Source organism: Quercus suber, unplaced genomic scaffold (assembly GCF_002906115.3).
Source record: "Quercus suber isolate HL8 unplaced genomic scaffold, Cork oak 2.0 scaffold_61, whole genome shotgun sequence".
In the NCBI taxonomy this organism is placed as follows: domain Eukaryota; kingdom Viridiplantae; phylum Streptophyta; class Magnoliopsida; order Fagales; family Fagaceae; genus Quercus; species Quercus suber.
This window is the reverse complement of record NW_027069526.1, coordinates 407731-419900: the sequence shown is the minus strand read 5'-3', so window position 1 is coordinate 419900 and position 12170 is coordinate 407731. Positions and strand designations below refer to the sequence as shown.

General features: G+C 34.0%; 1 protein-coding gene across 1 annotated transcript; it reads right to left on the bottom strand.

The window, feature by feature from the left end:
- Nucleotides 1–2913: 2913 nt before the first annotated feature.
- LOC112009901 (multiple organellar RNA editing factor 3, mitochondrial) lies at nt 2914–4530 on the bottom strand. Its single transcript, XM_024042258.2, has 4 exons — nt 4056–4530; nt 3876–3973; nt 3497–3562; nt 2914–3388 (listed from the first exon to the last, which is right to left on the bottom strand). The coding sequence occupies exons 1-4, from the start codon at nt 4418–4420 to the stop codon at nt 3174–3176; spliced, it is 744 nt and encodes a 247-aa protein (XP_023898026.2). The 5' UTR covers nt 4421–4530; the 3' UTR covers nt 2914–3173.
- Between the last annotated feature and the right edge of the window lie 7640 nt (nt 4531–12170).

Sequence of the window (12170 nt, the reverse complement as noted above, 5' to 3'; positions counted from 1 at the left end):
TAATAATATTTCTTTATTTGTAAATTTTTGTAACTATAAATGTATACTAAAAACTATCAATCTAAATAGAAAAAAAAAAATGAGAGCAGAATAAAAAAGTTTAACTGAATTTCAAATAAGATCACTTGATAAAACTAGTATATATATATGTAGAAAATTTATATGAAATCTCAAAAATCAACTAGAAGTTCATAAAAAAAAGTTAGAAAATAATTAAATAATACAAAAAATAATTATGAAAATAATCTTAATAATTCATGATTATATAAAAAAAGACTAATTTTCCCCAAATGCATGTATTGTTTTAATTACGGACAAAATTTGTTACAATTATTTTTACATCAGAAAAAGATTTTGAGCTCTTTTTTTTTAACAATTAAATATCAATATCTGTATATAAAAATTTTTATAATATTTAAAAAAATAAGTACAATACCGTAGTTTTTTAAAAATTTTATTGACAATCTATGACAAGAATAAAATAAATTTATAGTGTAAAACAATATAATCTTTTATTTTTGAGTTAATAATAGAATCTAATTTACCAAAGTCATTATTGCAACTTCACTTAATAATAAGAATCATCCAACAATAAACAAAAATGATATTTAAGGCATAACTTGATGAATTAATACTAACTAAAACGTGATAAATTTTATATAAAAATTCAATTGTCACGATCCAGGCATAAAATTAAAGAAAAAAACCGCTGTGTTCATCTGTAGTGTTAGACATAGATTTACTGTTCTATAGAAAAATGGCAAGCAAGCCCTGTATTTTGTGAGATCTAGCTTTAAAATCTCATAAGGTATTTAAATAATATCTTTTGGCCAGAGAATTCAATGTAGTTTAAGCCCCAAGTTTTAACCAATACGCCAACTTCTACATGAGGGCTCTACTTTTAAATTTCGCCATAGTAGGATAACTCAACCATTTAACATTTTCTGAGTGAGGCTAGTGCCATCGCAATTCACAACCACGCCCCTGCCTTCATCAACCAATACAATGACAATCAAAACGATTTCCACGTTGTCTAGCTCCATAAATAAATATTGTTAAGGGTCAACCTTGTCATCCAAATTTCGAGAATTATAAGTGTCTTCGATCCTCCAAGAACACAAAAATCAAAAGGGGATTTTCTAATAGCTAAGAAACTAGAAAGTACAACATCAGTATAATAATCATGAAACTTATTTGGAACAAAACAAATACTAGGGGGAAGTTAACGTTCCTTAGGCAGAGCAGATGCCCAATTAAACACAAACACTTGTCTTCAATAACCAAAATAGCACAAACAATATTATCTTTCCCAAAAAGATATCAAAAGCAATTCAATTATGTGTTTGAAACATTAAATTTAATTAGGACAAATGTTCTACAACTAAATAACCATATCTAAGTTTTTGTCCTAGATATTAGTTACATATACAACTAAATAACCACATCTGCATAATACTCCAAAAGGAGTAGTTACAAATACAATTGTGCTTTCCAGACACGTTTTTATAGCCTAATCCAATTAGTACATGCCAAAGTGAGATCAAAACATTAATTTATTAGTCCACAATGACATTTTTTTATATAGGTAAGCCCACAATTTCAGTACATAATAACAGATTGCAGCCAACCCGTGATGCCTTCATCCAAGTCATAGTCAGTGCAGCCTGAACAAATAGTAGTGATTTCTACTTGAATACTAATAAAGGCGGTTTTATAAGGTTATCATAACAACTAAGAGATTTCAGGTGGAAGAGATGCAAGCATAGACTTGCCAAGTCCAAATACTTGCATAGTTATAGCTCCAACCTTCCCAAGTACAACAAACAGCTCTCAAACCAAGCTTTAAAGAATGAATTTTGCAGCAAATTCTTCATTCATAATTTCTCATAAAGCTTCAAAGTGTAAAACAAACAGAAGCTTTGTCTATCGATTTTCATATATAAAAGGTTTTAAAGTACCAAAACCATCTCTTATCCTCCTAAAACGTGCTTCCTTTTAATCATTGATTCTCCACATATATGCCTCAAAACTCTAAACACCTATTTCTCCCTCCACCCCTATTTTCTTTAATTCTTCTAGAAATGAAGAGAGAAGACCAAAAAAAAAAAAAATACACCCAGATAGTCAGGCTCTGTGAAGCAGGCAATTCCACTTCACAAAGCCTCATCCCAGCTATTTAGTGCCAAGATCTTGTTTTGGCATTTATTATTATATAATATTCATAAATGTCTTCTCCCTACTCCAAGGAATAGAACAATCAGATGAAGACCACATTTTATAAAGTGGAGATCACTAATTCAGATCTCCTCTTACCCCTTGGAACCAAAAAAATTATATATATATATATATATAATCCTAAATGTCATCTTATCACCTAGTGCTCTACTTTGGTCTTTGTATATAGTTGTCTCTGCTAAAGGAAAAAAGCATCAGCTCTCACGTGTACCAATGACACTGAGATATAAGCATCCCCTTTTACACCTACCAAGTTCCAACCAACAACACCCCCTAACCCCCCCCCCCCCCCCCCCCAACCCACTCCCAAAACACACACACTCACTGACCCTGCTATGACTTGAGTATTCATGATCCAGTCCTAGACCTTACAACATATGTCCACAAAAGAATGTAAAGATGACTAACAGTTTCACCATTCCCAGAAGACCTGAAGCAGAATGATTCCAATATCAATCAAGTACAATCAATCGGTCACTTAGACATAAGAACTTATAAAATAAAACAAAAAAAATTAAATTATGTTTCCAAATCTATGACAAATAAAAGAAAAAAAAAATAGAGAACCATTTTTGATCAACAAACCACCCCCCCCCCCCCAAAAAAAAGAAAAAAAGAAAAAGAAAAAAAAGAAGAAGATCAAAGGAAAAGAGTTTATGATGAGGAGTACATGATCAGTGTTGCTGAATAACACACTTTATTTGTAGAAGTCGTAAGAAGGGAAGCGCATTCCTACAATATATTCACATTTGTTGTCTTCATAAAAATGCTGGATAATATGCATAAGTTGACATGGAACATAGGGAACCCAGTCACTATGCATCAAATAAGAAATACAACATCAAAATTTGATTCAATATTCTAAAATTCCAAATATCATATATTACCAAGGATTGCCCCTGTTAATATTGCCACTGTTCATTGAGAAGTTCCTCCCTCTACTCTAGCTGAATTCTGCTATCCATTGATGTTGGTTGCTGTGCAGGCACTCCGGGATTGGCCATGTTAGGTCTGTGCATCTCTCTCCTCTGAACCTGCATTGTTTCCCGGTGCCTATCATACCGTGGGCGAGGCCTGTTCCTAGTTGCTTGCTGTCTCATATCAGAAGTATATTGTGGTCTATGTATGACTTTCCCATCAATAAACAGATCCCCTAAACTCAAACCAAGATAAAGATAAGTACAAGACAATACAAGATCATATACCAAAAACAATTACTACAGTCAACATCGAATAAAATTCAACTTCAAACGATATTTACCTCCATAATCTTTGTTGGGCACATCAAGATACGAATCCGGCAACACCCAGAGCACACCAGGTAACCCTATTCAAAAGAACCCCAAAAAAAAAAAAAAAAAAAAAAAGAAGCCAAATTCAATCAAACACCCACAAATGGGAACCGATAAAAAGCTTAAACCCTTGAACCCTTCATTCAAAGACCCCAAAGCAGCCATCACAATTAATCATATGTTGCTGATACTGTCTGTAAAGAACTAAAATTAAAAACAATTTTTTTAAAAGCCCTTAAACCCTAAACCCCTAAGCACCCATAACAATAAAATCAAGTAGGCTCTATAAAAAAATGAAAAAATAAATTAAAAAATCCAAAATTTATAAAAACCCAGAAAAGATTTTACCTTTAACTTTATAAGAAAGCTCCTCGGAAATCAAAGCACCAAATCCAGTATAGGTGGTCGTACAAACTGAGTATATCTTCTTTTTCGCCTCCTCTTCACTATAAACCACAAAAATAAATAAACCAAAATCCAAAACAAAAATAAAAATGTGACTCAAAAACAAAAATAAAAAAGCAGTACCTTCCGAGAACAGTGGCTAAGGTTTTGATGTAGGAATTGACCATTTCGTCCTCGGAGGGTTTAGGGTCAGTGGGGAACTCCATTACAATGAGCCAGTGCTCGTAATCGCAGCCATCGAGGAGGATCGTCTCCTTCGGTGGGCGGTTACTCCAGTTTGGAGACGGGTCGTTGAGGGGCGAGTAGCCCGACCCAGAAGTTTTGGGTCGGGTCTGGTTCGTTTTGGACCAGGCCGGGGCGAGCTGGAGTTGGGGATTGAGGAGGGTTGTGAGAGCAAAGCGAGAACGAGAGGAGAGTGAAGAAGAAGAAGAAGAAAGGGTTCGGGTGAGGAGTGATGCTAGATTGCGCCGTGCGGTGAAGTACGCCATTGCTGCTCAGTTCTCTACTTGATTATTTGCCTCTCTCTCTCTCTCTCTCTCTCTCTCTCGCTGTTTGGGCCGAAAATGTTTGGTGCTTTGGGATTTTTGTTTTTGGGGGTGGGGGGGTGTGTGTGTTGGGTGTGTGTTGGCCGGGTGGGTTTGTTTTGCATTTGAGGATTTGTTTTTGTTTTTGTTTTAATTATTATCCTTATTATTTAAATAAAAGACCAAATTTCGTTTCAAAGTTTTTTTTTTCAAAGTTTGAAGTTCAAACACCTAAATTTTTTGCAAAATACATATAACACCCTTTTTAAGTTTGGTTTAATGTCATTTTCGTCATGTAAGAGCATCTATAGCGGTGGATCTAAATTTTTAGCTTTTTAACTACACAAAAAGTCATTTTATCTATTTTACCTTCTCACACCCTACAGCAGTGGAGCTATTTTACTTTTTATTACAATAAAATAATATAAACATTACAATAAAATAATATTTCATTCAACCACCAACACACCATCACAACCACCATCAAACCCACTGCACAACCACAATCCCACCATACCCATCAAAATCAGTGAAGAAGAACAAAACAAAAACCCAAAAAAATCAACACAGCCAAACCGAAACCCATGCCTGATACTTTGTCCAGTTCGGTATCAGCCGATGAGACTACGTCGATCATCGATCAGTGATCATAAACAATGATGATGAGTGCAAAGCGAAACGGAATGCTCTGATTTGAGGTGAGTTGGGTAATGTGGGACTTGATTGGAGCTTAAAATGGAGAGAGAGAGAGAGAGAGAGAGAGAGAGAGAGAGAGAGAGAGAGAGAGAGAGAGAAGTAGGTCTAAGCCGATCGGCGGCGTGGGTCTGAAGCGAATGTTAGCGTGGCTTTGAGGCTGATTGGTGGCTTGAGATGGCTGGTGGGTCGGTGACATCTAGCTTTGGTGGCGGCGACGTTAAGGATGAGTCGGGCCGGTGACAGTGAATAAGGGAGCTTGAGAGTGTGATGTTAAGAGAGTTGCTTGAGAGAGTTTTGAGAGATGATGAGAGCTTCAGCACTGAGAGAGAGAGAGAGAGAGAGAGAGAGAGAGAGAGAGAACCATTTTTATTATTTTAATCAAGCCAGGAGTAAATTTTTTTTTTTTTTTTTGTTTAGCTCTCAACTATAGTGCACATCTATTTATAGATGTGCACTGTAGCAATGAAGGTAAAAAAAATAAGTATAGCTCCACTGCTGCAGCTCCACTGTTGTAAGTGCTCTAAGTTTAATTTTTATCATTTTAGTTATGTAAGTTCGTATTTGTTATTATTGTTAGTTTTTTTGTCCATAACTCTTGTTAAATTTGGTCGGTTTCTTGCTCTGGTCTTGTGAGTTTTATTTTTTTTGTCATTTTGGTAATATAATTTTTTTTCACATTTTAGCAACCTTTAAAACAAAATAGATGAAAGACTAACAGTGACATCAAATTTGAACTTACAAGTGCAAATAACAAAAATTAAACTTATAGTATCAAAATGATAGTTGACCAAACTTAAAAGGGTATATATCATATTTTTGTCTAAATTTTAAATTAAACCCCATGTTTTCATTAATTTAAAATTAAATTTATTTTTTATAAAAAATATAATTCAAACCAACACCCCATTTTGAGTCCAACAAAGTGAGTTTCTCTCAAGCTGTAACTGTTTTAAGGTAAACACTAATTCATTCAATACTTGGTTGTGGTCTTAATTTCACTAATTATTTTAATTCTTTGAATCAATTTTGTTTTAGAATTAGTTTCTCTACTACAATACAGTATTACTTTTTGTGGGTGACTGCCCATTTAAGTAAAGCCCTTTTGAACACCACTTTTACAAAGTACAATTAAAATTATTTATTTATTTATTTAGATATAACTTTTTAAAACAATTCCATTAGTTATTGTCATTTGTCACCCAAAAAAAAGGGGTGCATTACAATTTAAGTCCTCTCCGTTAGAGCATTCTCATCAAAACTTCTAAAAAATTTAGCATTTGCCATCTCAAAAACCTAGTTTATCAATTTTAACACCTCATTTTACAACACACCCAACATCAAAGATTTTATATTTTTTACCACTTCATTAAAATATTAATTTTTTATTTGTCTCTCTCTCCTCTTGAAGCAATCCACTCACATCTCATCTTTCTTTCTCATCCCTTAGCTTAGTAAACCCAAGGCCACACCCACCACTAGCCATGCCAGCCATCGCCAGCCACCACCACCTAAAAAAACCAGCCACCACAACCCACTAGCCACAAAATCCACTCAACCACTAGCCACCATCCAAAAAAAAAAAAAAAACCCCCACCATCCACCACAACCCACTAGCTACATAGCTCACTCAACCACCACTACATTATTGCCATAACTTCAATCAGAACCACATCCATTGCACCACCACTGCACCACCACTGGAGGAAAAAAAAAACACAAACCGGACCACCAAAAACCACAAACTAGAACCACCATTAGCACCACCGTGGCAGCCACAACCCACCACAAAAAACCAAAACAACCACCATCAGCCACCACCACCACCATTGAGACAGCCACAACCCACGAAAAAAAAAAAAAAAAAAACCACACCACAACAACCATTGTCATCAATAACCCACCACAAAACCCATTAAAATAAACCAACACCACTAGCCAAAACAATCACCATCAGAATCACAAGCTACCTCCAAACAAAAAAAAAAAAAAAAAACACCCAAACAATCCACCAAGACCACCACCACCGAAAAAAAAAAAAAAAAAAAAAAATTTCAACACCACCACTACCACTGTGGTTTTCAGTTGTGGATGCTGGTGAATGAAGTAAAGAGAAAGAAAGAAGAAAAGAGAAAGAAGTGAGACCAGTGAGAGAAAAGGAAAGAAGAAAAGAAAGAAGAAATGAGAGAAAAAGTGATACCGGTGAGAGAAAAAGAAAGAAGACTACAGTGAGAGAAGTAATAAATTTTTTTTTTATAAAAGATTTGAGCTATAGTGTGCTCTCATTTTTGAGAGCGCACTATAGCAAGATGACAAAATTTTTAGGATATATCATGTTTGATGGAGCAGCATTTTTGTGATTTCAGATACTAAAATAGCATTTTAGCCCTTATACAAGCTTTGATGAGAATGCTCTTACATGGGGGAATTGTGAATAACACTCTCATTGAGGAAACAACATTTGCTGAGAAAATAGGATGATGAAATTTTGATATCATAATGAGATAACAAGCAGTAATTTGGGTATGCATGGTTCCTGATGATATGTTTGGTTGGGATGATTTTAGGAAGGATGAAAAAAAAAAAAGGAGTGGAAAATTGGAGGAAATATGGTGTGGGGGGGGGGGGGCTTGGTTGGGAGAGGAGGGGAAAGTAGAAAATGGTGGGGTCTGACTTTTTCGCTTCGAGCCAGCCAAAACTTGATTTCTCTAAATTAGAGAGAAAATAGAAGTGAAAAGGGGAAAATGTGTTGCCTTTTGTTTTAGTTAATAGGAACATAATTCTAAATTTATATCAACTTCATTTTCCATAGTTTTCCATCTTTTCATTTTTCCATCTTCCCAATCAAACACCTTTGAAAGGAAACTAAATCTTTTTATCTTTCTACTTTTCTATCATTTGCCCATTTTCTATACTCCCACGTTTCCACTATTCCAACTACTAATAGTTACTTTATTACATATTGTGATTGTGAGTTGTGCCTCACAAGCACATTTAGAGTGTCTAGATTCTTAAAATAAAAAAGAGAGAAAGAGTGCAAAATACAATTAAAATGCTATTTTGATTTTGTTTCCCACTCTAATGCTCTTTATATTACTTAATATCATGTTGGTAAGGAAAGAAAATATCAAATAAGGAAACAAATACCTATCGTGGTGTTTAGAGTTTTTCTTTTAATACATTTTAAGTGAGGGAGAGGATTTCAAACTTTAGATATATTCATTAAAAGCATTATAAAATGTTATTTAACCAAAAGATTATTAACAATGTTGTGTTTTTTTTTTTTTTTTTTTTTTTGCCTAAGTGTGTTTAGAGGTTTTTTGATATCTTATTTGGTATGTGTATGATAATTATATATATATATATAGAGCACAACTTAGGTACAATATTTAGGTGCTATTTCTTAGATTCTCTTTTTAAGATTTTGCTGTGTGGAATTTTTCTCATAGGTTGGAAGTGTATTTTTTAGTTAGATAGTCACATGGCTGAATCTGAAGAAAAGAATCTAAGAACAGCACCTAAAGTATTGTACCTAAATTTTGTATATATATATATATTGAGAATCATATATTCATTATCTAAATAAACTTATATGCTTTCCAACATGAGGTTTATTTGATAGTCTAATATTTGCATTGATCTTCTAGAGAGAGAGAGAGAGAGAGAGAGAGATTCATCTCAAATGGATGACAAGCAAAAATTGACATAGAATTTGGAAACCAACCAACACCCTGACACTAAAGTGGTTTGGCTTTCTTGTAGGAAATATAACTTTAAAGTTTGGCAACAACTTTTAATTTTTCCTTTTGTCTTTGATTTTTAGAAAAAAAAAATTAACAAAATTAGTTTTTTTTTTTAATTTAAAAAATGTGATTTTTAGTTTTTTTATCACACATTTAATATAAAAGTTACCAAAATTATCTTTTATATCATATTTAGTAAATAAGTTACTAAAAATTACGAGATATTTATAGAACTTGAAATATTGTTTGATTGTCATTGTTGTAAAGGCAACAATTTTTTTTTTTTGAGAAATAATTACAACATGCTGCTAATCCTGCAGTTCGAATCATTTCCCCCTAGACCTCCAAGCACTTTGTACATGGGGTAAAGGCAACAACTTAAGACATGCTAACATAGACAAATTTGATTTTAAAATTATGATTGTCATAATCTTGACTCAATATCTATGTTCCATAACAACGTGCTTGCAAAAGTGTTACCATAAAGATATATTAATTAATAATCCATGTTGCCTTAACATAAAAGTTTAATTTTAATAACATGTGAGTTCTAGTTAGTTTAATTGATAAAGTCTCTTATTGTCGAATGAAAAATATATAGCTTTGAAATTCTATCATATCAATATAACCTTAAAAAAAAAAAAAAAAAAATTAGTGACATGGTTGTCCTTTTGTCCCAGAACTCCACGGTCTTGGGCTTTTGCAACAAAAAGGAAAAAATGATCAAGAAGACTTAAGTCAAAGAGAAACCCAGAGACCAAGCCTCCTTCACCATATTTAGGGTGATCTGCTTATTTTGCTGAAATTGAAAAGTTTTTGCTAAAAGTACTGTAGATAAAGGTAAAAGTTAGCTGAAATAGTATAGTTGAATCCATGAATAGTAGCAAAAATAAGTTGAATAGTAAAATAAGTTGGCAAAAATAATCTTTGCCAAATGGATACTTAAGATGGAAGAGTGATGAAGCCACATTAACTTAAATATAAAAGGTCTAGGAAGCCTAATGTTAAATTAACCAACATAGGACAGTGATTAGAACGTTCTTGGAAGATGAGTTACTAAGGCCTTCGAGTAAAGCACCCTCTAACAAGGATTAGCAAAACACCTTTCAATTCTTTCTAAAATAAGGTCACTAATCTGCCTCAAATTTGATCAAGTGAATTGGGGACTTAGAAAACCCTTGATCCATAACATTGCAGATATCTAAGTATTGTTTGAACTCAAGAGCTTTGTTGAGATTTATCTATGTAAAGTTGATTTTAGGACAATGTTTAGTTACAAAATTGGTTGTAGCCTACTTTACTCAATATCTTTTTATTGAATGTAAATGTTAGGTTTTAAAGGTTTAGGAATTTATGTATTTAGAACTCTAATTTGTAATATTGGCAAACCATGATCAAAACAATATGTTAAGTCTTGTTAAAGTATGCTCAAAGTTGATTAATTGTTGTAAAGTTGGAATCGAGAGACTGTAGATGCATTGGGGCATTTCAGTCTAACTCGATCGATCGAAAAATAGATTCGATCGATCGAAAGTCGACCAGATTGCGTTTTCTGTAGTTTTTCGAACTCAGCCCTAACTCATTAAACGTTTAGGGTTTTATGTTTTTGCCCTAGGTATATAAGGAAAAACCCTAGCCACGTTTTGAGAGTTGCTCCAGTTGTATTGTTGCTCATACATTGCAGTTTTGTGTAAATCTCTTGTGAGATCTAGAGGAGCTTTCCTTTACACAAAACTTAGGGTTTTCAAGATTGAGATTACTTCAACATCTTGATGATCAACTTGGTTGCTACCATTGAAACTTAAAGAATATCAAGCGTGGGTGCTTGTAGCTGATTGAAGAAATCAAGAAAGAAGGAGTCCGTGGATTCAGAGCGTGCACGGGGTCGTGTTAGTAAGTTCTACTGGTAGGTAGCATTAGGAAGTCAAGCAGGGAGCTTATAAGTCCTTTTGTATGAACTTCGATTCTTTCATAGTGGACTCAGTTTTGCCTTGAGGATCGGTGGGTAAAATCCTCCCCAGGTTTTTTATCGGTTTGGTTTTCCTGGGTGATCATATCATATGTTATTTATTATTCCGCTGCTATATATTCTTGATATGATTGTTTGATTGTTTTAACATAGAATTGCTTAATTTGACTAAGTAACAACTTGGCTAATTAACTAGGCTACTCAATCTGGTTGTGTTTTAAGAGGTCTAAATTTTCCATCAAGTGGTATTAGAGCAGGTTGCTCTATTGTCTGAGATTTTTGATCTCTGAGTTGATCCTTGACCCCTGTTGTCATGGAGCATAGACACTCTCTTGTTGTTCCTCTTCACTTTGATGGGAATAACTATGCTTATTGGAAAATAAGGATGAAAGCATTCCTAAAATCTATTGATGAGAGAGTTTGAAATTCCGTTGAATACGGATGAGAGAAGCCCACTACTCCTGTGAGTGAGTGGCAAACTTCTGAAAAAGAAGCAGCAGGCTTCAATAGCAAAGCTATGAATGTCATCTTCAATACTGTTTCTATGGAGGAATTTAAGAGGATCTCTAATGTTGAGATTACTCATACTGCTTGGAAAATCCTCCAAACTGTGCATGAAGGCACAAAGGCAGTTAAAATAAACAAATTGTAGCAATTAACTTCTAGGTTTGAGAGCATTAGGATGTTTGATGATGAATCCTTTGATGAATTTTATGCCAAACTAAATGATATTGTTAATTCTGCTTTTAATTTGGGTGAAATCTATGATCAACCTAAAATTGTTAGAAAGATACTTAGATCTTTAACTGAAGACTTTAGACCCAAAGTGACTGCCATTACTGAAAGCAAGGATGTAGACTCCATCCCTGTTGATGAGCTTGTAGGATCTGTTCAGTCTTATAATTCTGACTTACCCAAAACAAACAAATCCAAATCAATGGCTCTTAAGTCTGTTGATGATGTTGAGGCTGGTGGATTTGATGATGAGCTCTCTGCTACAGAGATAGCTTACCTTGCCAAGAATTTTAGAAACTTTTTGAGAGATACAAATAGAAGGGCAAGAGGTACAAACACTGCTGAATCTAGAAACTTTAGGAAGAATGATCCCACTAAGGTTAATAACTTTGAAAAACCTAGAGAAAAAGTAGGTCAATCTTCAAACAATTCTTTGGGTGCTCAGTGTTTTGGTTGTCAAGGGTATGGTCATGTTAAATCTGAATGTCCTACATTCTTGAGAAATAAGGGTAAAGCTATGGCTGTAACCCTTAGTGATAATGAGGTTTCTGATGATGAGTCTGAATGTGACGAG

Coding starts and splice junctions, on each gene's coding strand:
- LOC112009901 (XM_024042258.2), bottom strand. CDS start 4,420: ATGGCGTACTTCACCGCACGGCGCAATCTAGCATCACTCCTCACCCGA. Junction 3,563..3,875: donor GCTTTCTTATAAAGTTAAAG/GTAAAATCTTTT, acceptor TCTTTTGAATAG/GGTTACCTGGTGTGCTCTGG. Junction 3,389..3,496: donor GCCCAACAAAGATTATGGAG/GTAAATATCGTT, acceptor GTTTGAGTTTAG/GGGATCTGTTTATTGATGGG.